This window comes from Ictalurus punctatus, chromosome 9 (genome assembly GCF_001660625.3).
Source record: "Ictalurus punctatus breed USDA103 chromosome 9, Coco_2.0, whole genome shotgun sequence".
NCBI classification, from domain to species: Eukaryota; Metazoa; Chordata; class Actinopteri; order Siluriformes; family Ictaluridae; genus Ictalurus; species Ictalurus punctatus.
Window position 1 is genome coordinate 15,811,420 of NC_030424.2, and position 26,081 is coordinate 15,837,500.

Consider the following 26,081-nt stretch of genomic DNA (forward strand, 5'->3'; position numbering starts at 1 on the left):
CCACTTTCTCCATTTGTTTATCCAACTCTAATCATCTTTAATAAAAAATCCTCCTGTTCACTTGCATAGCCTTAAATGATTATGCTCCAGGTTAAGAAGTTGAACTGTTCATCCCATACACACATTAGTTAAGATCATCTGCTGCCGGTGAATGGTCTTTCTTTTGTGAGTGGCCATTCCTCCAGTGCAGTGCTGCCTAATCTTTAGAATTCATCTCCATTAAATCTGATCCCTTGTCTGTATCACATATTATACCACATCCAATCAAAGACATCTGATAAATATTATAGAATGTTCAACTGAAATGAAGCTCAGAAGCTCATTAAATTATCATTCTGGGACTATGAAAGTAGTTCACAATTGGCAGTGTATTCAGTTTGTAGAAATAAATAATCCAATTTCTTGTTAGCTTTTTGCTGAACAATTCATGATGTTCATTGTTATCTTTTCTTTTGCTTTGCCAGTGTTTATTGAACAATTATGCTGATTTAATTACACCAGCCCTGTGAAGATTTGCGAATCTCTGAAGACTTACTGTAGTTATTTTCTAGTTGTAAATAAACTCAAAACCCAGTGATTTCATCTAAATTACAAACCATGTATATATGTATGTTGTACATATAAACAGAAATTAGTTTGAGCTGCTGGTGGTGTTTGCATGGTTGTAAATTGTTTGTCTCTGTGGCTCAGAAAACCACATATTTTATAGACAAACTTCCTAAGCTCATTGAGTTCTTAAATAAAAACATTTGTAGATTCCCTGCAAAATTTCAAGTGGACCGGGAATGCAGCCTTGAGGCACTCCTTATAGATCATAGTTTGCATGAAGAGGTTTTACTTTATGATCTACCAGCGCAAGAGAACTATTAAGCATGATTAATTGTTTTTAGAAACAATCCACAAGTATACCATGTCATGTAACTACAAGGTTAAAAGCCTTTAACAATGAGTGTTTGTTTATTTTTTTATTCACACGGTACATAATCGACAATGACTGAAACAGGTTAAAGCATATTTATAGCATCTGTTGTGTTTAGCAGAGAGTATTAAGGATAATCATTAACATTTTTCATATAACTTATGCACATGATCACATCAGTTATTTCTGTCACAAAATAATTATGAATAATAATCCTATTGATGATTAGTTGATATATACAGTCATGGGTAATGTGTATATACATAGGCATGTTAAAAGTAGGAATGGTCATGACTAGAATACATACAAATTAATAACAATGTTGAATATGCACTGTTGTGCATTTAAGTAACAATATCTATATGTAATAAATATTTATATTTATACAATAATTCACAAAAGATACTTTGCATATTAAGTGCATTGAGCCAAAAGCCTTTTTGTTTTGTTTTTTGTTTTTTTGAAAACACACATTCCCACAGAGGTGTTCATGTTCTATGCTGGGGTACCTGTAATGTGGCTAATGCAAACAGTGTTCTAACATCACTAGATGACTGGGTAATTTAGGTAGAAACCTGAGTTCATATGAGTAGACAAATCAGTAATGCTTTCACAATTGGGCAAGTTTCACAATATCTCAAGTTTATACTTACATGTCCAAAATATCTGCAAGATTTCTGTTGTAGCACTAGACGTTCCAGTCCAACATTTAAAGTTAAAGCTTCTCAGCATACGAACAGACATACATAAATACACACGTACATAAATTCATACAACAGCATTCATGCACTTGACCAAATTCAGTGATGAGGTGATTGTACACTTGTATCCATCTCGACCTGTTTTCCACCAATAATTACAAACATAAACAACAGTAAATAAACTGCTACAACTAAACTATTTGTGCTGTGATAGGGTTTAGTATTTTTAGAATTTGTACTGCAATATGATTTAAAAAGTTTTACAGATTGGATCCATTTATTTTTAGTAATGTGTAAACACATGACTGGCGATTACTAACAGATCGTTAATGCACAGAAACCTGATCATTCTTACTGGGACTTCCAATTCATTTCCATAATCCCCCCCCCCCCCCCCCCCCCCCCCCGCAAAAAATTTCTGTACGCAGCACAAGGCGAGGTCCTTAAAAAGCTGTGAATGGTTGTATTAAATCTCACTACCCATCACAAACTCAAAGACTGCCAAAATAGACAGACAGCGCCTCAGGTGAGACGAAAGAAGGAGAGAAAAAAAATGTAAACGCCCCAAGTTACAAAAATAAACTACTCCTGGGTTAAGCATACAGTAGGAATATGAGGTTGGCCTGGCCATTTTTACAGAAATACAGGTCATTTCGTTGCGGAAAGAACGCTCTAGGTGTTTGAATGGTAGGGAAGGAGAAGAGCACGGCTACAGTGCAGGGCTGCTTGAAGCTCAGTGAGGAGTGTGAGGCGTAGGCGAGGTTCCTCACTCTGACCCTGTGTTTACCCACCCAGTGGCACCAAAAAGTCTGCGGGCTTTAGTGAATGTTCAGGTTGTGAAAGTAATCAAAAGTTGCCCCTAAGGCCCAGCTCGTTTCAACATTGTTCACCTTTTTAGCAAGCTGTAGGAGATAAATGGACAGAAGACACAGAATTAGCATTAAATTGCTCAAACTGCCTAATTTTCTGCAGTTCATAAACCATAAATAGAAATATACTGTATTAATTTTTTACAGTCACAACTACACTTTAAACTACCGTCTAATTTGCATTTTTATACAGTAAGAAAGTTGCTGAGTCATCATAAACACCTGAGAGTGAAATACCCACCTGCAGAACAGTGTTATCCTTGAAGCCAAATCCCTCTTTCAGAAGGACAGTGATATAGGTCATATCCATGCACAAGAAAGGGCTGATAGGACGGTATTTAGTCATCTTGTTGCAAACTTAACAAAAGAGGGAAAAGGATACATTTTACACTGTAATCTATGTCTATTAAATAAAATATTCATCAATGGATTAAACACAGAAAACAAAATAGGCAGTCATTTTTCATTTACTTTTAGAAAGCTACGCACCCTCCAAGCAGCATAAGTTATTGTGAAGAATTACGCAACACACCAAAATACTAATGGAAGTCACGTTTGCCTGTCTGCCACAACACCGCGAAATAGAGGCACGTACAATGTTGACCGTTTTTTCTCGAGCTGAGGTGTAAGATAGATTGTTTCATGGCTTAGGTTGCGCATGTTATAAAGAGGTGGCAAGCCGCAAGGGGCAAGTTGTGACTGGTTGCCAAGTGTTCTTGTATGGGGAACATCATTAAGTCATAGCTCCTCTTGTTAGACATCTGGCAACGAGTGCATGACAGTCAAAGAGGAGGAGGAGAAAGAGGAGGTCCACCACGTGCCTAAAGTAGCTCGTCAGGAACTACACGACAGTGTTCTCACTACACAAATAAAATCCTTAGATAAAATACCCACTCATTTGCGCCCAAGATAAATCTAGCACTTCGGTGATATTTATTATTTGACAGATTCTCGGTAGTAAGCCAAAGACTATAAATCAATCTCAGGAGTCTGGTGCTTTTTTTGGAAGGCTGACTTTCATGTAATAGTCAACGTCCCAGTGTTTGCAGTAGCATACATTACAATATTATTATTACAATAGCTAGGCCATTATTTGGTGGGCACTAAAATATGCCACGGTACAGTAGTGGGCTGTGCAGATACAGAAGTAGTAGAACACACAGGGTCAGGTATTTGTGTGGGAGAGGGACAGGGTGTGTTTACGCGGTGGCAAAGCTGTCATTTTGTGAAGGTTGTGCGATTGTCGGGAGTCTCAAATGCAAATAAGCACTGAGAGTTTATATTTGTACAGTGTGTACGGTAAGGCTTTGACCTGAATGTGCCTGGGAAGGAAGGAAAACTTCCAAAGGCTGGCGCCTTACCTTCCTTGGCTTTCTTCTTGAAATCTCTGACCTCAACAACACCGCCTCTGGAGCCATCTAAGACAGAGACAGAAAGAGAACAAATCGGCTACAGAAATTCTCCTAAAATTCTCGTCAGTGTCACTGTGGTCTAAATGAACAGAAGCAGCAGTCTATTACCAATAAGGCCAGACTCCACAGCTCTGTCATAGTAATAGGAGAAGGCATAGAAGACACTGTTTCCCTTGACTTCATAGGGCTGGTGTATGATCCCTTTCACTACACGCATCACTTCATGGTAGCACAGTTTATATCCTGCATAACCTGTGGAGGCAAGATCCAATGAGATGTGATGCGCTTTTTAAGTGAACCATTTCTCAGAAGATGCATGTTATGCAACCATTCAGTGGGTGCATTTTATATGTTGCCAAATACAAAAAAAAACAAGGCAAAATACAATACTACAAAATGACCTTTGATTTAAGAGGTCCTACCTCAGAAGCTAAAAATAGACTTGCTACATACTTAATTAAGCTAGGAGTATGGGCTCATTGAGCGGAAGCCATGTGCTGACAGAGTCTACACTTTGAGCAGAAGCCAAGTTTGTTAGCGATTTCATATTATGAAATTGGGAGTGGTCATGATAAAGCTGCAAGCTATGTAAAACGGAAAATACCAAGCATGTGACCTAACCAGTATCCCTTGGCTACATGACTGCGGTAAGGGAGGGTTATATCATTTGAGGACTCAACTAACAATTTTCTCTTCACTTAAATACAATGTTTGCAGTATTATTATTGTTCAAACGCCTGAGAGGTGGACAATTACACGGAACTGGCAAAACCCTGAATATGCTGTTTGGCTCCTCAATTACACAATTACACCCTCACTAAAATGCTGTCAAATTAATGTCTTAAACTCAATTTTGCTCAGCCTTGTGTAATGAGTTACTCATATCAAGAACATTTTTGGAACTGAATAATTACTTGACAATAGATCGTTATCTCCTCTGAGACCTGGGATTGACATTGATACTTTTTTTCTGTTGTGGAATTTGGGGAAAAAGAAGAAAAGCAGGTTACTTCTTAAGCTCTTACCATCTGGGATTCCACTGACTTTGTAGGTGATCCCACCAAAGGTCCAATCTTCTCTGAACTTCTTAGGTAGGCAAGAACTTGTGAAAACCTTGTAGTCAAGACCTGGAGGATACACATGTTGGTACAGTATTGTAACCATCAATGGATCCTGATCCTGAAAGATTAATGTTTGAATATAAATGTGTTGATTATCTAAAGGAGCATCAGGAACCATTACCATCTGCTCCAAGCGCACCGAGAGTCGCCAGTCGGGCTGCAACAAGTCCATTTCCAAGGTAACTAGATAAGGAAATAACGTTGGTATATAGATGAATTTTTCAGTTCTAGTTCTATCAATACAACATAGAACAAGTTTTGCACCAGTAAAATACCTGTGGGTGTAAAGCTCGTAAGTAGTGTTGAACATGTTGATGCGCGCAATGTAATCGTGAGGAGCATTCTGCACTGTTTTCTGCAGAGGAAAAAAAAGATAATTATGAGGATGTGCCTATGTGTGTGTGTATATATATATATATATATATATATATATATATATATATATATATATATATATATATATATAATTTCTGTCATAATCTGTTGATCATAGACAAACCTTTGATTTTGGGAGAAATGTGATCTGGGTTGAACCTCCACCCAGATCCAAGATTCCTACAGTTTTTCTGGTATTGGCATACAAGTGACCTATAACAGAAGTATGGCGAAATTATATAAAGGATGCAATTTAAAGATCACAACATTATAGGCAGATGTAAGGTTTATCATGACATTTAGTACTGTTCAATTATGGCCATATTTTAATAAAACAACACAAGAGCTCATTCTGTCTAGGGCAGACAATAAAGGCATATTAGAAATAGTTAGGAGAGCTTAAGTCATAGTTTATGGGTATCTTTCTTTTTTTTAAGCTATATAAATCACTCATTCTATGGGAGTTTTCCCCCAAAGTGAGAACTGTGGCTGTCAGAGGCGGATTGTAGAAGCTGAGTCATGGGCAGTACAGCAGAGAGGAGACACCATTAGTTTATCTCTCTAAAAAATTCACTGAGACTCCACACCGACCACAGACCACCAGCCACCATCCACCTCTGACACCACCTTAGCAAAACATGAGCAATACTTAACCTGTCAGGAAATTCACTGTAACCCAGGCCAGCACTCCTGTAGAGCAAGAGAGACAATCCATGGGATTATAATATATACTGAGTTGTCGCGTTGTTGTTTTTTTGTTTTTTTTTTGTTTTTTTTACAGAATTAGTCATCTGGGCAGATAACACTTGACAGGTTCAACACTTTTAATACACTGAACTAAGTATCAGCCCCTTTTAACATGACTTTTGTACTAGAACAAAGCGTCTTCTAGTATGAACTGCTTTGAATAATCCTCTTAAGCATTAATTTCAAGAAAGCAGTAACAGTTTATTACTTGAAAGTTGAAGTTACCAAGGTATGATTTCTTTATTCTGGCAGCCTACGCCCTATTTTGGGATACGGGGCCACCACTGAGTCATTGCCATAACTTTGCCACCTGCTATTAGTGGTTTTAGGCTCTGCCAGATAGCTCAGACGGATTTTAAGTACATGCACTGCATGTTTCTTCATTAAGGTCAAATCTTATTTCATAAAGAGTGTCCTGATTTCTTGGCCATCAGGGTTCAGCCCAGGTATTCAGACATGTCTGAGTGATATTACTCACAGCTCATAAAAGCAGGTAATGACTTGTACATCTGAGCTTGCAATAACAAAAAAAAAAAAAAAAAAAATGTGTAACGCTAAATTAAAAAAATAAGAAATTGTATTTAACAATACATGAAAAACTCATTAAGCTTTCAACATTAAAGAATATTGCCATGATGTGGCTTTCATATTTAAAATTACAGCATGGCATACAGTTAAGTATCTAGGGCTGCATTATTTTGGAGGAAAATAAAATAATGGCTAAATGGGAAAAGCAGTGAAAAATGAAGCCTTAATACCTTCATTTGTGCCATTCATGAGTGTGACACTGTTCTTTGGCACATAGAAAGGAGATTCGTCAAATACATGTTTCACCTGTGAACATAAAAATTTGAATAATAATTTCAGTCTTTAACACATAATGCAACTGCTGTACAGCTATAATCTCAAATGATTAACAATTTATTCAAATATACTCTGTATGAAAAAAAATAAAATAAATAAACCTCATGCCAAATCCTTTTATCTGCAGGAAATGCAGTGAATCAATTGAAATTGTCTGTAACTGAGGGAATTTGAAACCATGTCTGTGGTTGCTGTGTTGGTAAAATAATTCAAAGGCCAGTTTAGCCCAATGTTCCAGACAGCCTCAAAACAGCTGTTTTTATGCAATAGCAGCCTCTATCCCTTTTTTCTTACTTTTTCTCTCCATCACACACACAATGTGGTTAACATCTCCCTGTCTTTGGCGGAATAGTTGGTTTCTCCACCAAACTGTCTGAGGAGAGGAGAGATGGGAGAAACAAATCAAGGCAGTGAAAAAGACAGCTTGCCTTACCTCGTCCAACAGAGCTTGGGCTTTCTCCTTGGGCATCAACCGCAGGCCAGCGGTGGCTTTCAGTAACACGGGGGTCTGCCACCATTCCTCCTTGGGGATGGTCTTTTTAGCCACCTTCAGCAGCTGTCTGATGGTCTCTCCACCCTGAAGCAAACAATTTCACCAAGGTGAATCCACTGACCATGAAGCAGTTAACAAATATCTTAACAACAGAAAACTGTTAACAAAATCTATCTACTGGACACAATTGTGGAAATAGAGGGCAGAATAATTACTGGCATAAGGCAAATCAGCCTGTCCCATCCTGTGGTTAACACCAGATTGGAAAAGTACATATATCACTATGAAAATAACTGTGCTGTCACAGAGTAAAGCAATACTTTGGTGGAAAGTCTGGAATCCAAATTCTACTACTGACCATCTTATCATCATCAAGTGATCCATCAATGGAAATAACAAAAATGTCATCTGGAATTTGAGCTAAAACTGTGGTGGAAAAAGTGAGGTCTATTAGGTCTATCACATAAAAATGTGATGAGAATGATATAGGCTTACCTCTTCAGGATTATCTCCATATGCTGACAGTCCAGGCTTCACTGCATTATACATTTCATTATCAAGCACCGGCAGCCCAGCTGAGACACACAGAGACAGATGACAGATGAAACAATTGGTTTAGAAGACCATTAGGTATCTACCGAAGTTAACTTCTTCAACTCGTATACGTCAACTGTGCTTGTACTTAGATTTTTGGCCATTGTCTACTTTGTAAATGGCTATTGTAACCATAAAATTGTGACCACAACGTTTTTTCCAGACAGACAAATTACCGGTTCCTTCGGACTCAAGGTTTACATCATGACGGGTGATGCTATGTCTCAATATGAAGAACATTTTTAAAAATTACTTCTACCACTCATTTTGAACAGACTTCCCAATTTTGATGATTGAAACTGCTTCAATGTCAAAACTGCAAACTCTTACACTTCTCTCTCTCTCTCTCTCTCTCTCTCTCACACACACACACACACACACACACACACACACACACACACACACACACACACACACACACACACACACACACACACACACACACACACACACACACACACACACACACTTTCTCCGCCTGCAAAGCTCTCTTTCTCTTCCCACCCGAATGTTTCTATTTGCCTTAGCACCTTACAGTGAATAATCCTGCAGTAAACCCAGACACTGCAGAGAGACAGCACTGGGTTTTCTAGCACGAGAGAGAGAAAGCAAGAGAGACACGGTGAGAGAGGCAGAGAGAGAGAGAGAGAGAGGAGTCAACTGAGTTTACAAGGCAGGACTACACAGGATCATTCGGAGTTCATGCTGTAATGTTGTGCCCTGAAAATGGAGGTGACTGGACTGAAGCGATGGAGCCACTGCAGAAGAGAATATTAAAACAGCTAGAAGACTGACAAAGGCACTTACATGCTGCTAGGTTCAGATGTTCTGTATGGACTTATTAGCAGAGGTGAAAGGGAATAGAGAGAATACGCACTCACCTGGGTCCTTCTGAATGAACTTGTAGATGTGGATGCGGGTGCCAGTGCTGCCGGCGTCAAACATGATCCCATGAAAGGTGCGAGGCGGTAGTACCTCCGCCTCTGCTGGTACCTCTGGAGGCAGTAGATTGTCCATGCTGGCATGGTGGTTGAATATGCGGTGGCGGTAATTGTACAAATGGCGGTTGTACAAGGGATGGTTGTAGTATGTTGCTTCAGCTGGGAAGTACCCAGCCAAAAGCCACATGGACACCACTGACAGAAGAAACATCTGCTGTGGCATGGTTTTTCTTTTGCACGGAAGTACTATCAACAACCAGAGATGGATTTCTTTCAAATTTGTTCTAATATCTCCTAAGCTGATTTCTAAAGGAGGAAAGCGTTTGAAGATGTGTTTTGCTCTTGTGGAGAAAGAAGCTGAGGAGCATGCAAATGCAGATGAAGGTCAGCAGATGAGGTGAGCAGCTGAAGAGAGGAGAAGAGCAGTAGCAGAGATAGAGAGAAAGAGAGGGGGGTGAAGACAGAGACACACTCAGGACTGGATGGTCTTCTGTTAACAGTATATAAAGACATAAGGGCTTGGCAGGGGGCCATGCCAAGCAACGCCATCCACCAATCCTGAGGCTTGCCATCTCAAGTCCTCCAGGAGCCATCCCCCACCATCCTCTTCCCCTCCCTTAAAAAAAAAAAAAAACAACTTGTGGAATACCTGCTACACAGCACAATTTCTTTTCCTCTTTCTCCTAAATAGCTGTAGCAACCCATGGCATCCTCATCTGAAGTGGCTTAAAGGCAGCTAGAACGATTCCTATAAAGTTAAAAGAAGTATATATTAGGATTTCAAAACAGGTTAGACTACTAAGACTAGGAGCAGTGGTCTTAAAATACACTTTTATGGGTGTACTTAATTAAGACCTTTGGTCTTACTTACTACTTACAGTCAATCTTGTTACTTAACTACTATCTCTGTTGACAACCATTTCACCGTCCACTTGCAAACTTCAAATTACTTTAAGTCAGACTTTTCTGTGTTTTTCCCTTATGTAGAGATAGTAGTAGTAGTAGTACAGACATAAATCTGCTACTAAAGAATCATAAATGACTTTACACAAAGCAACAGCAAATGAAGTCAACTAATTTTCATTTTTCAGCTCATAAATTCTTAATGTGGAGCTTTTCTGTCCTTGGTTGTTCATAAAGGAAGAACAAAGAAATGCAGACATTATCAAATTCATTGCGGGACTTTAAAATGAGGATATAAAATTGCACTATAAACATTAAAACAAGACAGCTTGGACAGATGCATGCATGGTTGTGAGTATTTGTGGGGAAATGGGGGTTACTTGTATTTTCTCATTTACCATCTCTTGATATTTTACTTTAATTCACTGCCTTCACTGAAGAGTGCATGTAGGTTCTATACCAAGTGAACTTAAGGACCATTCAGAAGTAAAATAAAAAGTTATAGCTCTGTGTTTTACTATTGGAATGTAAATGACCAAATTCTTATTTCTTAACTAAAATGCATAAAGTGATTTTCACAAAAAGAGAATTGAGAGGTGTATGAACACAGCCTAAGCATTAAACTGGTATAAGCAGTAAAAAGCATGTGAAAAATCATTTAACTCCCACTCATTGCTTCAACAACCACAGGATTTTCAGCAAGAGGAGAAAATATCTACAGGCTTGCTTAAAAAGAAGTATGAGAACTATGAGTGGTTAGACTCTCCTCTTTAGGTGGGTGGAAAAAAAACAGTTTTAACCATCCTTGCAGTTCTCATAAGATTTTTCTTCATTTGCACTGAGCATGTGCAGATGTGAGACATTTGCATGCAAAGTGTTGCTGTGCAGTGCTTAAGGCAGAAGCGTCTATAGATGAAGACCTTATCTGAACCGTGGGGTTTTCTCCACCCCGTTAATATGAAATTCCACTGCCCAGGCAGGAGCCGCATACACTGTTAAAAGAATTGTCTTGTGGAACTTGTACATAATTCAGCTCTGAAGAAGCTGGGCCACCGCAAGCTTCCTCTTCTCTTCCTTGCAACAAATGAATGTGGTTCACCACACAGTGTGGCTTCAGATCGGCTCTCATCACTGCTGTGATGCGAGCACTGACTGAAGCAAGGGAAGAGCTGGAATGGACTGAGGAGGATCCCAGGCTGGTGTTTTAACATTTTGAGGTGGGAGGAGTGCCATGAAGAGGGCAGAAAAGAGAGAGAAGGGGGGGGAGCAAAGGTGGAGTTTGGCACTGTTTGCACTCCCATCATGCCATTCCTGTCCTGAGCCACTCAGCTCGAGCAGGGCAACTGTTCCAACGTTGTAATTTGGAACTAAAAATATAGCATTTTCTTTCCTCTTTCACTACTTTTTTTTTTATTCTGTGGTACCCCATTATGGTCTTTTCTCCTTTGCCAAGCATGCATGCGCTGGACCTCTCATTGACTTCTGACAATTTAAGAGGACACTCCTGGTTGTGCCATAGTAACAACATTGTGTCCTATGAGCTCATTTAATTTAATAAGTGGCTGACTAACACTTGAGTGTCATGAAAATGTACTCACACTCTCTTGAACAAAGCCATTCTATCCTGTCTATACTGCATGACCCATAAAGAATCCCACGCAGTCCTCGATGGTGTGAGAATTATGTAAGCATTAAAATTTACCATGTGATACTAGACTGTACGCTCACCTTGTTTTCTGACACCGGCTTACTAAGAAGCATAGTTGTAATTACTGTATGTGTACACATCACTGCAGACAATTACTGACAAAGCATTTTGTGGATTCTCACATCTTAAATTGTGTTTACAGAGTGAAGCAAGGGATTGCTACACATTATCTAACTGATGTGATGAAAAACGAGCTGGAATGAGAGAAACAAAGCTTGAGTAGTTTAAAAACCTATTTAGGCATTACAGACTGACAAATATTTTGCCACGTAGAAAGAATCGCAATTTTAATAATTTGTTGCTCAGCTAGAAGCATCCTGTAATCTACATTGCAGTGAAAACACTACTTTAAATATTGAAAGAAATATGACTTCAATCAGAAGGAAAATGAAGAGTTTGGTGGGGTGGGGAAAAAAATTCAGGCAAACCGATGTGCAAAACCTGTAATAAAGCCGTTGGCTTGAAAATGCAGTTGTCATGTTTCAGTGTCACTGAACTTAAATGTGTTAACTGGAGCTATTATAGTTAGTAAATCATAACCTTAATGTTTTAATATCCACACTGATTACAGATTGTGGAAATTACTTAGCCACATCACTGCTGTCACAAAACAAATGACAGTGGATGGTAGCTCTTAAAGAATCAAATTAGAAATATAATGTTCGTTGAACCTCACAAAAAAGTGTAAGCCTATGTAATGTTCAACATTGTAATAAAGCGCTACTATGTTATGGGTCATTGTATATTACTGTACATCCTTGATTCAATGTGAAAATCCAAACAACATATAATACATCCACCCTGCTTTATAAGTTGATCCTTCCCAAACCAGAAATCTATTATAAATATACTACATAGGCAGCCACAGAAATGCCAAGTTTGTGGGTGTCCTACCCAAGAACTCCCATTGAAGAGACCAAAACGTTGCAATTACAATTTTGGTGATAATGACAGCTTGAAAATGTTCACAGTTATGTCTATAGGGAGAAGGGGCTGGGGGGATGGGTCACTTTCATCTATCATAGCAATTAGCTTTAAATTTAGTTGCCTCATGGCATACACGGTGCTAATGCTACTGCCCCGATACATTTACAGTAGTTCCACCCAAACATTTTACCACATGTTCGTTTAGGTTTTTCTGCTTGTGGAATGTTGTATGGACATCTTCCAGTTACGTCAGAAAGGAGCACAAGCACAGATTATCGAGTAGTCCAGAGGCTGGCCGGAAGAGTACAGGCATGTGAGGCCTGGCGGGGTGCTGCTGGACGGATTCAAAGCAATGTTCGGCTCTAAGTATATATTGTATTTTAGAGGGCTTGGCTTTCTGAGAATGCTAAATCAACTACAATTTTGTTTTAACTTCTGTGGCTAGTCCACAGTTTATGTAATCATTCTTTATATTTCCATTTTACACAACGACTCAATCTATCACTTGACTGAGCAGAGTTCCTCTCAGGACACTGATGGGAGATTCACCCAGCTTGCTTGTATAAACCTCTTATCCACCAGCCTTTTTCAAATGAAACTATAGTTCTTTTCACTTTCAAAATCTTGCCAACATAACAGAAACAATCACATAGATGTAATACAAATTATAGAAATAATTCAGCATTGCTTCATACCCTAATCTTCCTATATATGCTTTAGAAAATGGTATAAATCAAGATTATCTCATATCTCATTTCTTTTCATATTGGATAATATGAACATCCATTTATGTTATAAATACATCCATCCATTTTCCATACCGCTTATCCTACTCAGGGTTGAAGGGATCCTGGAATCTATCCCAGGGAACTCGGGGGACAACCTGGACGGGGTGCCAACCCATTGCAGGGCACAATCGCTCACCCACTGACACACTATGAATAATGGCAGTTATGTCTTTGGATTTGAACCCGCAATCACTCCTGGACCGTTCCAGGTTTTTGTGATCACAGAAATGAACACAAAATGAAGCAAACTCCACAATATTCTGAGGAACTTGCAATTTTTCTAAATTACCGGAGATGTTCAGCAGATTTGGGCCAAGATGCATCATGATGTCATCGCAACATGCATTCAGTCAAAGCCCTCTTCGATTCAAGTGCATCGAATATCAACATAGCTAAAAGGTTTCATTTACCAACAAATATCACTGCGAAAAATAATTTTATGCAATCCGCAAAAAAGCACAAAAAAACTCTGCAAAATCCTGTACAGACTGACTAAGCCACCATGTCCCCCGAACAGAGATAATCACTATTCCAAATTTAAGCTCACACTGTTGTGTAGTGCATTTTATGTAGTCTTGCGTACTGTTCTGTGTTGCACTATGGTCCTGAAGAAAAGACATTTCGTTCTGAAGTATACCAGCTACATAAGGGAACGCCAATACAAACCACTTAGGGAACGAATGTGGTTAGAAATCCTAGTTGACTGGCCCAATAAAGCATTTCAATCGATTTTTATGCTCCTGAAGCACATCTGCATGACATTACTTAAGAACTACATGTGGTTTGAGGGATATATTTATGGAATATGGACATTCATTCCTTCAACTTCAGTAACCGCTTCATCCTGGTCAGGGTCACAGTGGATCAGGAGCCCATATCCCAGGAACACTGGGTGTGAGATGGGAATACGCCCTCGATGGGACAATACAGAATCTGATCTGACATTTGAAGTGAGTGGAATATTACGCTCTTTTTTTTCTTTTTCTTTTTTTGTAGAAGCATTTCAAAATTCCCTTTGAGGTGTAAAATACGGGAAAAAATTATGACAGAGTTGTATGTTGTTTTTATCTGAAGTTTGCTAACAGGTTGCAATTTGTTGCGATTACATAATGAGAAGAGGTCATGAAAACGGCATGAGGAACAGAGATCAGGTTAGCGCCTCCTGCCCTGTCTCCATGGTAATAGTTTGAAACAAGGCACAAAAGCTGAGACGTGCTGTGTAGCCTACACTGTTTACTGTGATAAACTAAAGCTAAACTAAAGCAGAAGTATGCCAAAGAAAAAAGCGAAGAAGGGAGGAAAGAAGGGAAAAGGGTGAGTGAGCAATGATGCAAAAGTCCATTAAAGACGTTTTTTTCCCTCTTGAATGTGATCAAACACTGCAGTTACAGCAAACTTTTCTGACATATTTCCTTTTTTCCTGAAAAGTACCGTTTCTAAGTTTGTAATATCCAATCTTGTTTGTCTAGAAAAGTAAAGAAGGAAAGCAAATCGAATTGCATTGTGGATAAGGAATGTGATACTGAGAGAGCTAAAGCTAACGCGGCTCTGTGGGAGGCCCGGCTCGAGCTAACGGAAAACTCGCGGGTGGAATATCGCGAAGCTGCTCGCAGACTGGCCCGAGCAAACGAAGAGCTCACAAACCAGCAGTACAGAGCCGAGAAGACCACTGCTGACATCGTGGCTTTTCTGAAAAACAAAGAACTCGAGAAAGAAGCACAGGTTAGTTTCTGATACGCAGATAAGCGCACGCGCTTTATACAGTGTACAGGTGCGTGAGGTTGCTCCATCAAGACTGTGCCCTACTCCCTCTGTAGGCTCCACCCTTCACCGTGAGCACGCCCAAGGGTCCACACTATAGAGGTCGAAACCCTATTATGGTTTTTCAAATATTACCTTTCATGTAGTGTGTTATAGAGCTGTTTGTGAATGTAAAAAGTCTGCAAAGTTTAAAAAATCAAAGTGCACGGCAAACGGGTTTATTAACTCCCAAAAGAAGGAAGCGATTCTGAACAGGTGAAACGAGTAGTTAGTAATTCCAGACTTCACTTCCTGTACTAACCTACGTAGGTTTGTAACAAAAAGCCCCAGCTCTGGTCTTCATGAGGTTCTCCCGAACAGATGGAGCTGATACTCGTTATGGTAGTGGAGGTTTCCTTTTTTTTTTTTTTTAAACGCTGACAGGTAGACCAATCATAACAGACTGGGACATCTGACCAATCAGAGCAGAGTAAAAAAAAAAAGGTAATGCTGCAATTTATATTGTGAGCACATTAAAGTGTTTTTTTTTTTACCTAGGATGCATGTAGGTCTATTGTATGAGACCTTTAAAACAAAATTAGGCACATTTCAAAACCCTAATAGGTATGCTTTAAGAACGTAATTGAGCGTCATTTTATACAGAAGCCATTATTATTATTTTTCTTTCTTGTTTTCTCATGATTACGACTTAATTACGAGAAAATCTTTCACCTTGTGAATGAGACTAGTGTTGCATAAATGTTGGCATCTTCGCATCACTATCATAAATGTAATAATTGGCTGCTGTAGGGATGGACTTTATCTCCGCAATAAGGGGGAGGGGTGTCCTCTTCTCAAGTGTCGGACATTAATTATGGAAGTCGTCAATCACTGACAGACATAGAGCTATTTCAGCTCGAGTGAGTTCTGGATCAATGTAAAAATGAGTTTGTTCATCAATGATGCTGAGGGATTGCGCTAAGCTTTTGCTGCCTCCAGAACAATAAAAACAACATATGTCATGTCGAGCACACAACAAACGTTGTTTTCTCGTGATCACGACTTCATTTTTCTAGGTTGATATAATAAGAAAACAATCAGTTTGTTATGTCAAGATCACGAAAAATCTGTCATGATCATGAGTAAAAAAAATTATAATAATGGCCACTTAGTGCTTCCATAATTTTAGAAAGGCAAAAAAAGTGTTTTATTGTCACACAATCACTGTCACTTTAATAACCAGCAATTGGAAAGGAGCAATAGCATGTGTTCTCCATGTCAGCTTATACGATGAAGATCCTCTAACCTGCCATTAAAGCGCAATCCAGGCTCATGCATAAAATGGGGTAACAATCCTCAACGTGAGCTTGAGGTCATAAAGATGATTTTTGTGTGTGTGTTTACGTTTTTGCCACTACTGTATTTGTAGCTGTGGGCCTCACACAATTCTACGCCGTTCTCCTATTTGTGGCTTTTATATTAGATCTGTCACTGCCAGAACTTTGTCATTGGCTGCCTTTGGTTGCATGCTATGTTCTAAGACCAAATCTCAACTCACAAGTTTAAAATTGGCTTTAAACTAACCAAAAAGAAGATTAAGGGGCATGTAGGGCTGAAAAACTTACACTGTCATTAATGAACTGGTCAAAATTGATGACAGAACAATGTAAACAAACCTTTCACCAAAATGACACGAGCATTGAGAATGCTGAAACAGTGCTAAATAAATGATTGGATAATTATATAAAACTACTTTTAAACATTGTGTATCACATCCAGATTTTATTTTCTCTTTTTGTTTGTTAGTCCAATTATCCAGTACACCACATTTCTACAGCATTACAGCACTGTCCTTTGGCTCAGTTTATCTCTCAAGTCAGTTTAACAGCATGTAATTGCTTTTTTACTGCAAACGAACTGCATCACCACTCATTCTCGGATTGCTCTGGCCCGTATCTGACTGTGATTGCTGTGTTCATACCTCCCTAAATTAACTGCATTGAGAGGGAAACACGCCAAGGTTTGATTCCAAAAGACTAAACACTACATATGTAAAAGCAATCTTAGTAGCAGCCATTTGTTGGATTTGTATCTGATATAATGATGTTTTATTCCTTTTAAGTCTAATTTAATATTACTAAATATGTTTCTTACTTGACTTCACCTACACTTAAGCCTGTTTACTACAAGCAAAAGTGTTGAGAGCAAAGTGTCCCTTCAAAAATGACCACCCTGTACTGTACAAAACCTCAGTTTGGACAAGCCACAGGTTGGATGGAGGCGTGAGCAAATGCCATAAAGTTGGCGTTACACTGTATAAGGGATGGAAATGATTCAGTCATAATCCATTAATATTAGGTATGTTTGCTGATTAGATTCACAGAAGATATAATGTGGTCCAATAAATATTTACATTATATATAGTTAGTGATCTAACGTTAGCTCACCAGTTAGTGTTTTGGTTCTAGTTAGCTAGCTAACATTAGCCAAGTAATCTTACTAACTATAATTCAGCTAGTGGTTAATGTTATTTATGTACTTACAACGATAGCTAAATTTTAGTGGTAAATATTGATTAGGAAATTAATAGCCTGATTACATAGTGGTTAATGTTAGTTATGCTAAGATTGCTAGTGGTAACCCTTAAGAAATATCCATGGATTTAACATGGATAATATGGTTTAACCATGGTTAGTGTGATTATAACTCTAATCTGCAAACAATGCTTGTTCCATAGCTACCATGGTTTGAAAACCAGGTTTGTTTGTTTTTTCACAATGCCAAAAATTATGGAAACTGGGTGTGCTATAATACAGCCATAGTTTTACAACTTTGGTTTCAAATCCACAGTTACAACATAGTAACCATAGTATAACCATGGTTTCAAAACATGGATGTATCATAGTTATGGTATGTGTTATACTACCACTTTAATGAAGTGTACTCAATCTTGTGTACTCAATAACAAAAAATACAACAAATCATTTAGTAATGTGGCAGTTATTCAAGTGAATCATTAAATAGATAAAATATTTAAACATACTGTTAAATTAAAGAGGAAAAAGGCAGTGGGGGACATTTAAAAAGTTATATTAAAAAGATACATTATAGGGCAATTAAATTGTCCAATTTTGATATGCTCTTATATGAACTTACAGGGTCTTGTAGAACTTGCTTTCATTATTCAGCTTATTTTAGACAGCAGCTGTCTGGTGCTATTTGTTTACACTCTAATATAGTGAGCCATATACTTTATATACACAGAACAAAATAGATTATAAGGTATTATGCACAAGGATCTGACCTACTCCTTCACCCTGCAAAATCATTACCAACACCTACCTCAGCCAGCTTAATTTCCATTATCTAGCATAATAGATTCTTTTTCATACCTTTGACAAAACAGCAATAATACCAACTTACACTGCATACACAAACTACCATACCGCACAGAAATATAGCACAAACAGGGTAGATGTTTGTCTGAACTTGCACAAAATCAAATTATCATATTTGAATATGGAAACTTACGCTTAACAGTACGTTGTACTTTTGTTTCTCTTTAAGCTTTCTTACATGTTCATGTTATTCACAGTCCCAAATTTCCCCTTGGAGATCAATAAAGTCAGTCCATCCCACTATCCATCCATTTAGCTGATGGCCAGTGCAGGTTGCACGTAGTTTTAAACGACTTTAGACACTTACGGATTGCTTAATATTTAGCTAATCATCTATGAAATGCCATTAAAATTTCTTTACTTGTAATATATTGTAGTTGATTTTACATATAGTATATAATATGAAAATCATCCCATTGATAGGACATTAAATGTATTTTAACAACAATTAATTATCAACTAGAATTGCATGATCATAACAGGCCAACAGACTCTCTGTCATGAAGGTAATGCTCAGAAACGTGAGACAGGCAAATGGTCAGGTGATTGGTAAACAGACTAAGCTAACTTTGTAAACAGGATAACAAAGGCTTAGACTTAACGATTTGTCACACTGCAAAAAAAAATTATATCTTAGCAAGAAAATATCTTGAATATAGACAATTTCAACTAATATTTAATAGATTTGTTTTTAAACAAATGTAACATTATTTAGTCTATTTATACATATACATTTTTACTCAGTTCAAGCTGGAATTTGCTTTATTTTATTGGTGGATTAATTCGTTTATTTCAAGCATTAATTTCTAAAAAGAAGCAGAAATATCTGCCAGTTGAAGAAAAATTAATTTAGGATCTTAATTAATTAAGACAAATTTAGGTTGAAACATATTTGCTATATAATAATCTCATCATGAGAAATGTTAGATAAATTGTTCTTTATTAAAGATATCGTCACTTACTAAGATATATATATATTTTGCAGCACACAGACACAATTATGGAGCAAAACTTTGCAAAGTAACTGAGAATCTGGGTTATTTAAAGGGAGTAGTAAGAATGCAAATAGGTGAGTTCCATTCATAATCAGGTGACTAAGCATGAATCATGGAACATCAGGAGTTGCAGACACAGTTGTGACAATATCATGTAAATGTAGCATCATTTAGAAAACAAAAAGGATGAATAAAATAAATTATAATATGACCTGGAAAACATGTAGCTACACTATCATTCTTACATACAGTATCTTCTTCTACTTCTTCATTTCCAATTTCAGTGGCTCAACAGAGCATAGGTACTTTTCTAACTTACAGTTCTATAATGGCCCTGCATGCTCCTTATTCATGCTGGACAACAATGACCTATTCTTTCCCACATTTATCCCCAACAGCTTGTTCACATTCCTGTGCATGACTGACAGGTTAACCAAAGCTTCAGAACAGTTTTACCCGTATCTTTAAGTCTGTAAAGGACCCCTTAGGAATTTAATGATAGCTAAGATGCCGAATGGTTAATGTTCGTTATCTAGCATCCTTGGTCCATACGGTTATGGCTAGATACTACTGGTCCATAGCTATGAGTCCAAAAGTGTATACTGCCTTGCTAAATAGTAGGCTATGACAAAACATGTCACCTGATGCTGAATTGAAATGCATACATACTTCTAGTAAGGTAATAAATGGTTTGGAAGGTAGCCCATGGCAGATATTGGTCAGCAGATACATAACCAAAAAGAGTTCCAGATATCACAGTACTTATTTCTAACTTGTTTGTTCCTACAGATTGCTGCACTGGAAGAACAACTAAAAGATGAGAAATCAAAAGCCCTACAGGACAAAGAGTTTTTAGTAAGTATCCATAGGTGCGAACACTTCCAAGCTTTTCACCCTAAATGAAATAATAGTTAGGAATTTAGTCCATTAGATATAAACATAACCACAGTTCAAGAACAGGGAGTGACCAGACAGTTTACTGAAAGCAGGTCAAAAATTGACACAAGCCATTTTTTACATGACTAGCAATGTCAGCTCAATGAATTTTTAATAGACAGGGTCCTGCCATTCATAATATATCATGTATCAAAACCTATTCATTACACAGCCTGTCTAGGGGCTGCCCTGTGACCACAGTAAAATGCAGAATGTGAGAAAATGTGTTGCTCTCAACAAATATTTTTTCATTTCTAATTATACTCATGCTTGCTTGGTCCATTTGTAGTGGAAAAACATAGCAAGCATAAAACTTTATAAGAGTCCCAACATTTGCAGTCATGTAATCCCAATTCTATGGCATCATGGAGCCTGTAATTAAAATGTGCACTGGAATGCATCAGCCAGTTCAGATATATGCCAAGCTCTTCATCCTTCATGTGTCTTATGGTTTGTTGGAAGCAAATTACAAATGTCAATTTCAACATTATTATTATGTTGATGAAAGCTTTTTTATAAGCCCAATCCCAGAATGTGAATACATTGCAAGGATTTTTTTTAATATAATTTCAAGTCGTAGCTAACCGCTTGTACCAGCAACAGTCTCTGAAATGTTTTAATTTAGAGTTAGAAATGCACTGCTTTGCTCAACAGCTGTTTTCCATTTACCATTTTTTACTTCATGCGTGTAAAAATGGGTCCCAAGAAGTGTTAGGCCAAAAAAAAAAAAGCTTGGTCTGGACAAACTTAAAACATGCCCCTTTTTAGACACTTATGGTAATGTCACATTTGCCCATGCAGAATTGTTCTGGAAAACACATTGTTGTGGTGGAGTTAGATGTGATTTCAATGCCAAACAACTGGAACCCTGCAATATGATAAAACACTTCATGTTGAAAATGGACTTAGGTAATGGAAACTCTCTAAATCAGTCACAGAGAGTTTAAAATTTGCTTTTGTTACTTAGGGTCATTGTAGATCTGGAGCCTATCCCAAGACCAGTGGGCATGAGGTGGGAATACACCCTGAAAGGGATGCCAGTCCACCACAGGGCACCATGTACACACACATTCACATACTCATTCACACATAAAGGCAATTTAATATAGCTAATCAACCTAGTGGCATGTTTTTGGGAGGTGGGAAGAAACCAGAAAATTAAGAGGAAACCCACATGGACATGGGGTGAACCTGCACAGAAACCAGAGACCCTGGAGTTGTACCACCCTTTTTTAATATTCAAATTAATATTCCAAATGTTCAAAATTAGGTAACTGTGAAAGGAATCAGTTATTGTGTTCCATTCTGTGATTTTCATTCATGTTTTTAATAAAATAGTGATTCAGTATATGAATAGCTAGCCAAACCTTTCCTGCATGGCTCATGGAACAAATAACATTATAAAGACTGACATACTGGTAGTAGAAGAAATAGGCATATACTATAGCAAGTTAGTGATTTCTTACATGACTCCATACAGTGCAGTATTGTGGAGTTCCAAGAAATGTAGCTATTTTTATCCAGGCATTCTCTAATCAGATCATACAAGCTAATACTGAATGGATTTTGTATAGCCTACACTTTTCAGTAGGTACACTCTGGATTGTTGTCTACAGTTTTGAGTTCACCAGTCATAAATACTAGTGTAGACTAGACACTACTAGGACTGAGTAATTGTAAATAACAAAAAGTTCCTCTTTATTTTGAAATCCAACTACTCAGTGAATAAGTGAGAAATTGCCAAGATTGAATTTGAGCTCAGAGAACAGATAAACCAATATTGTTCATGAGCTTTGTGCTGTAATGTGTCCTGGTATGTACCATCTATGGCATAGCAAAGTCTAAGATTTCTATGATGAGTAGAAGGTAATATTGTTGTTTCATAACACCTGTCCATTTTAGTTTTCCCACACTGTCATTGTCGTCCCTGCGGCAAGTTAAAAATGCTTCACTGCACATGCCTGGCAGAGTCATTGTTGAGCAATACTGAAATCGAATCCATTTGTAACCAGCATGCGGTCCATCTAAGACAAGAGGCAAAAGGTCAGACTGCTGATTTGAACCAGTCGGCTCTGTCTAGATGCAGTGGTCCCTGAATAGCTCTAGTTGCTGCTGCTTTTCCGGTGGGCAGCTTAGAATATTCTCCTCTGGTCTGCATGGAATGGCCATAGGCCATCCAAATGTTCTAATTCTTACTCCAGTGGTTGTAGGTCTGCCCTCCCATAGTGTTGCTGTACATACAAATGTTTCTCAGAAAACCGACCATCCCTCTATTCCTAGCTCTGCAACTGCCAATTTAAAAAAAAAAAAAAAAGACAAGAAGGCCATCCCTGTTATCATAATCACTGGGTCGCTAACCACTCATTTATTTTGATTGGCTGTTTCAGGTTGCGGAGTATACGGTGAAGATTAATGAGCTGGAAGAGAAGTTTAAGAAGAGATCCAGAGATTTTTCCATGATTCAGGGGGAACTCAAGACCATCAAGGAGTTTCGCAAAAAGAAAGCTCAGATGGAACAAGAGTTGATCACTGTACTGTAACACACTACATAGGAATTACATACATACAATTTTGTACGAGTATAGTCTTAAACTAGTGGTTAAACAAATACATGAATACACAGTAGGCAAAAGATATCTAGAGAATGGAGAATGTCATTAAAAATCATTAAAGGAAACCTTTACACTGAACACGTTAAATAGGTTTAGTATACTGTAATGTGCTTAGAGATTCTGGTGCTAATTTGTTGTTTGACGCTGTTTGTTCGCTGTACCTGTGCTCTTCTGTCACAGGGACTAGTGCAGTTACAATGGTATTTAATAGGATAAAAAAAAAATTAAAACATAAGAGCTAATGGTCAAGTTTTGTGGTTATGTCCTAAGAACAAAAGCACGTCTTTTCTCACTCAGCATTTTTTACAATCACTCAATGACATATTAATAAAAATCCAGTGTGGAAATAGTGGAGACAGAAAATGGAAAGACGCTATGCAACTCTGAGCTATAGCAGAAACTTGACTTGCCTAGTCACCAATCTACAAAATGACATGCAAGATGGCGTTGACACGGTTATTAGTATGAAAGTTGAAGCTTTGAAAGCATACCTGTTTAAGCAGAGTTTACAGATGTTCAGGAGGTGAGGCAGCTGGCAAGACTAAAGGAATAAATCACTGCTGCATTAGGTAAAGATAAAACAATGATTAAATTACACTGGTGCCATTTTAACAGATAGTCGATTGGTATTGTGGGTAATGAAACTGTTATCCAAAGAGAAAATAGACCAACATGTGGATGATTTAAACTATAAAGACCAACTAAAAAGTTTAAAACATCATCAGATTTTCAAACAAGTCCTAAAATTAGATAAAGAGAACCCAATTATACAAATGAGACAAAAATATTATACTTGGTCATTTATTTTTGAGGAAAATGATCCAATATTACATATCTTTGAGTATGTGAACCTCTAGGATTAGTAGTTTAATTTTAAAGTGAAATTAGAGTCAGGTGATTTCAATCAATGGGATGACAATCAGGTGTGTGTGAGCACTCAATTTTATTTAGAGTACAAAAATGTCATCATCAGTGTCTGATCTTCACAACACGTTTGTGGATGTGTGTCATGGCATGAACAAAGGAGATTTCTGAGGACCTCAGAAAAAGAGTTGTTGATGCTCATCAGGCTGGAAAACCATCTCTAAAGAGTTTGGACGCCACCAATCCACAGTCAGACAGATTGTGTACAAATGGTGGAATTACAAGACCATTGTTACCCTCCCCAGGAGCGGTCCACCAACAAAGATCACTCCAAGAGCAAGACGTGTAATAGTTTGCGAGGTCACAAAGGAACCCAGGGTAACTTCTAAGCAAATAAAGGCCTCTCTCACATTGGCTAATGTTAATGTTCATGAGTCCACCATCAGGAGAACACTGAACAACAATGGTATGCATGGCAGGGTTGCAAGGAGAAAGCCACTGCTCTCCAAAAAGAACACTGATGGCCATCTACAGTTTACTAAAAATCATATGGATAAGCCAGAAGTCTGTTGGAAAAATGTTTTGTGGATAGATGAGACCAAAATAGAATTTTTGGTTTAAATGAGAAGGGTTATGTTTGGAGAAAGGAAAACACTGCATTCCAGCATACAACCTTATCCCATCCGTGAAGCATGGTGGTGGTAGTATCATGGTTTGGCCTGTTTTGCTGCATCTGGGCCAGGACAGCTTGCCACCATTGATGAAACAATGAATTCTGAATTATACCAGCGAATTCTAAAGGAAAATGTCAGGATATCTGTCCATGTACTGAATCTTAAGAGGAAGTGAGTCATGCAGCAAGACAACGTCCCTAAGCAGACAAATCGTTCTACCAAAGAATAGTTAAATAAGAAGAATATTAATGTTTTGGAATGGACAAGTCAACGTTCTGACCTTATTCCAATAGAAATGTTCTGGAACAACCTGAAGCAAGCAGTTAATTGAGGAAACTGTTCTGTACTGAGGAATGGGCTAAAATTCCTCCAAGCCGATGTGTAGGACTGAAACTTACCAGAAACTTTTAGTTGCAGTTATTACTGTACAAGGGGGTCACACCAGATACTGAACGCAAAGGTTCACATACTTTTGCCACAAGCAGGTTTGTAATATTGGGTAATTTTCCTCAATAAATAAATGATCATGTATAATATTTTTGTCACTTTGTTTAATTTGGTTCTTTTTGTCTACTTTTAGGACTTCATATTTATGCAGAAATAATAGAAAATTCTAAAGGGTTCACAAGCTTTCAAGCACCACTATAAAAATAGATTAATATTAGTTCAGGGTAAAATTTTTCCTTTAAGTGGTTTAGTCAAGAAGAAAAACATTTTTATGTCTGTGTTCTTGCTTTGGACAAACTGCATTTTCAAATCCTTATAGTTTTTGTTTTGAAAACATTTCTGAAATTCATTAGTATTGGAAGGACTTAATGACAATAGTTATAAAGTTCATTTAATGGGTTAATATATAATACATTTTCTATTATATCTTCTAGATGAAAGAAAGCATGTACGTTGCTGACCGTGAACACAAGGAGAGTCTTGCAAGAATGGAGCATAAATTTTTCATTGAAAAGGTATGCATCCAAGAACTGCGGAAAATGTCATTGTCTGTTTGGAGAAATTCAAAAAGGGAGACTCAAAGAGCAAGATCTAAGCATTTAAAAACAGACAAAGAATTGGAACAATCACTTGTTTGTCCTCTTCCATCTAGGTCTGTTTAGAAAAGGAAGCAGAGCAGAGAATTGCCCAGCTAGCAGAGAAAGCCCACAATGAGGCAATTATGTGAGTGTATTCTCTGTGCATCCTCCCCTCCTCCAATTACAGGATAGTTTACTCTTCAAACAGTACCATCATACAGAGAGAGAAAATAAATAACCTTCATAGAAAAACAAGGTTATTATCATGACCACACCAAACTTTTCCTCCTGGAGATAGTACAGTATATATCACCTAAGCCAGTGATTATATCCTCTGTTCTGCAAACAGTGTGAATGAATGTGTTCATGTCAGAACATATGCGTGTATGTACAAGCGCAATTCTTATTGCCACAGCAAAAGCCGTGTGTTAGTTTTGCTTGATTAGTTTACCAAAGTCGTGGCTGCAAACCTTCT

At 37.8% G+C, this 26,081-nt stretch overlaps 2 protein-coding genes across 3 annotated transcripts in view; one reads left to right on the plus strand and one right to left on the minus strand.

Moving 5' to 3' along the window:
* Positions 1–325: 325 nt before the first annotated feature.
* On the minus strand, positions 326–11,176 carry entpd5a (ectonucleoside triphosphate diphosphohydrolase 5a). The gene is made up of 13 exons (XM_017475353.3): positions 8,977–11,176; positions 7,997–8,076; positions 7,442–7,585; positions 6,903–6,978; positions 6,052–6,087; positions 5,522–5,610; positions 5,298–5,377; positions 5,144–5,205; positions 4,927–5,028; positions 4,010–4,153; positions 3,851–3,907; positions 2,731–2,846; positions 326–2,522 (listed from the first exon to the last, which is right to left on the minus strand). The coding sequence occupies exons 1-13, from the start codon at positions 9,257–9,259 to the stop codon at positions 2,439–2,441; spliced, it is 1,353 nt and encodes a 450-aa protein (XP_017330842.1). The 5' UTR covers positions 9,260–11,176; the 3' UTR covers positions 326–2,438.
* Positions 11,177–13,678: 2,502 nt separating this feature from the next.
* The window catches only part of si:ch211-163l21.10 (basal body-orientation factor 1), a 20,179-nt gene continuing 7,776 nt past the window's right edge, over positions 13,679–26,081 (plus strand). The window contains exons 1-7 of one of the 2 annotated variants that reach the window (XM_017476104.3): positions 13,679–14,312; positions 14,437–14,676; positions 14,832–15,084; positions 20,285–20,350; positions 22,819–22,962; positions 25,463–25,543; positions 25,681–25,751. In XM_017476104.3, coding sequence (XP_017331593.1) covers positions 14,633–14,676; positions 14,832–15,084; positions 20,285–20,350; positions 22,819–22,962; positions 25,463–25,543; positions 25,681–25,751 — 659 coding nt within the window. In that variant the 5' untranslated portion in view covers positions 13,679–14,312; positions 14,437–14,632. Of the gene's footprint in view, positions 14,677–14,831; positions 15,085–20,284; positions 20,351–22,818; positions 22,963–25,462; positions 25,544–25,680; positions 25,752–26,081 lie in introns of both variants that reach the window. The other variant, XM_047157648.2, reaches the window with a different exon arrangement.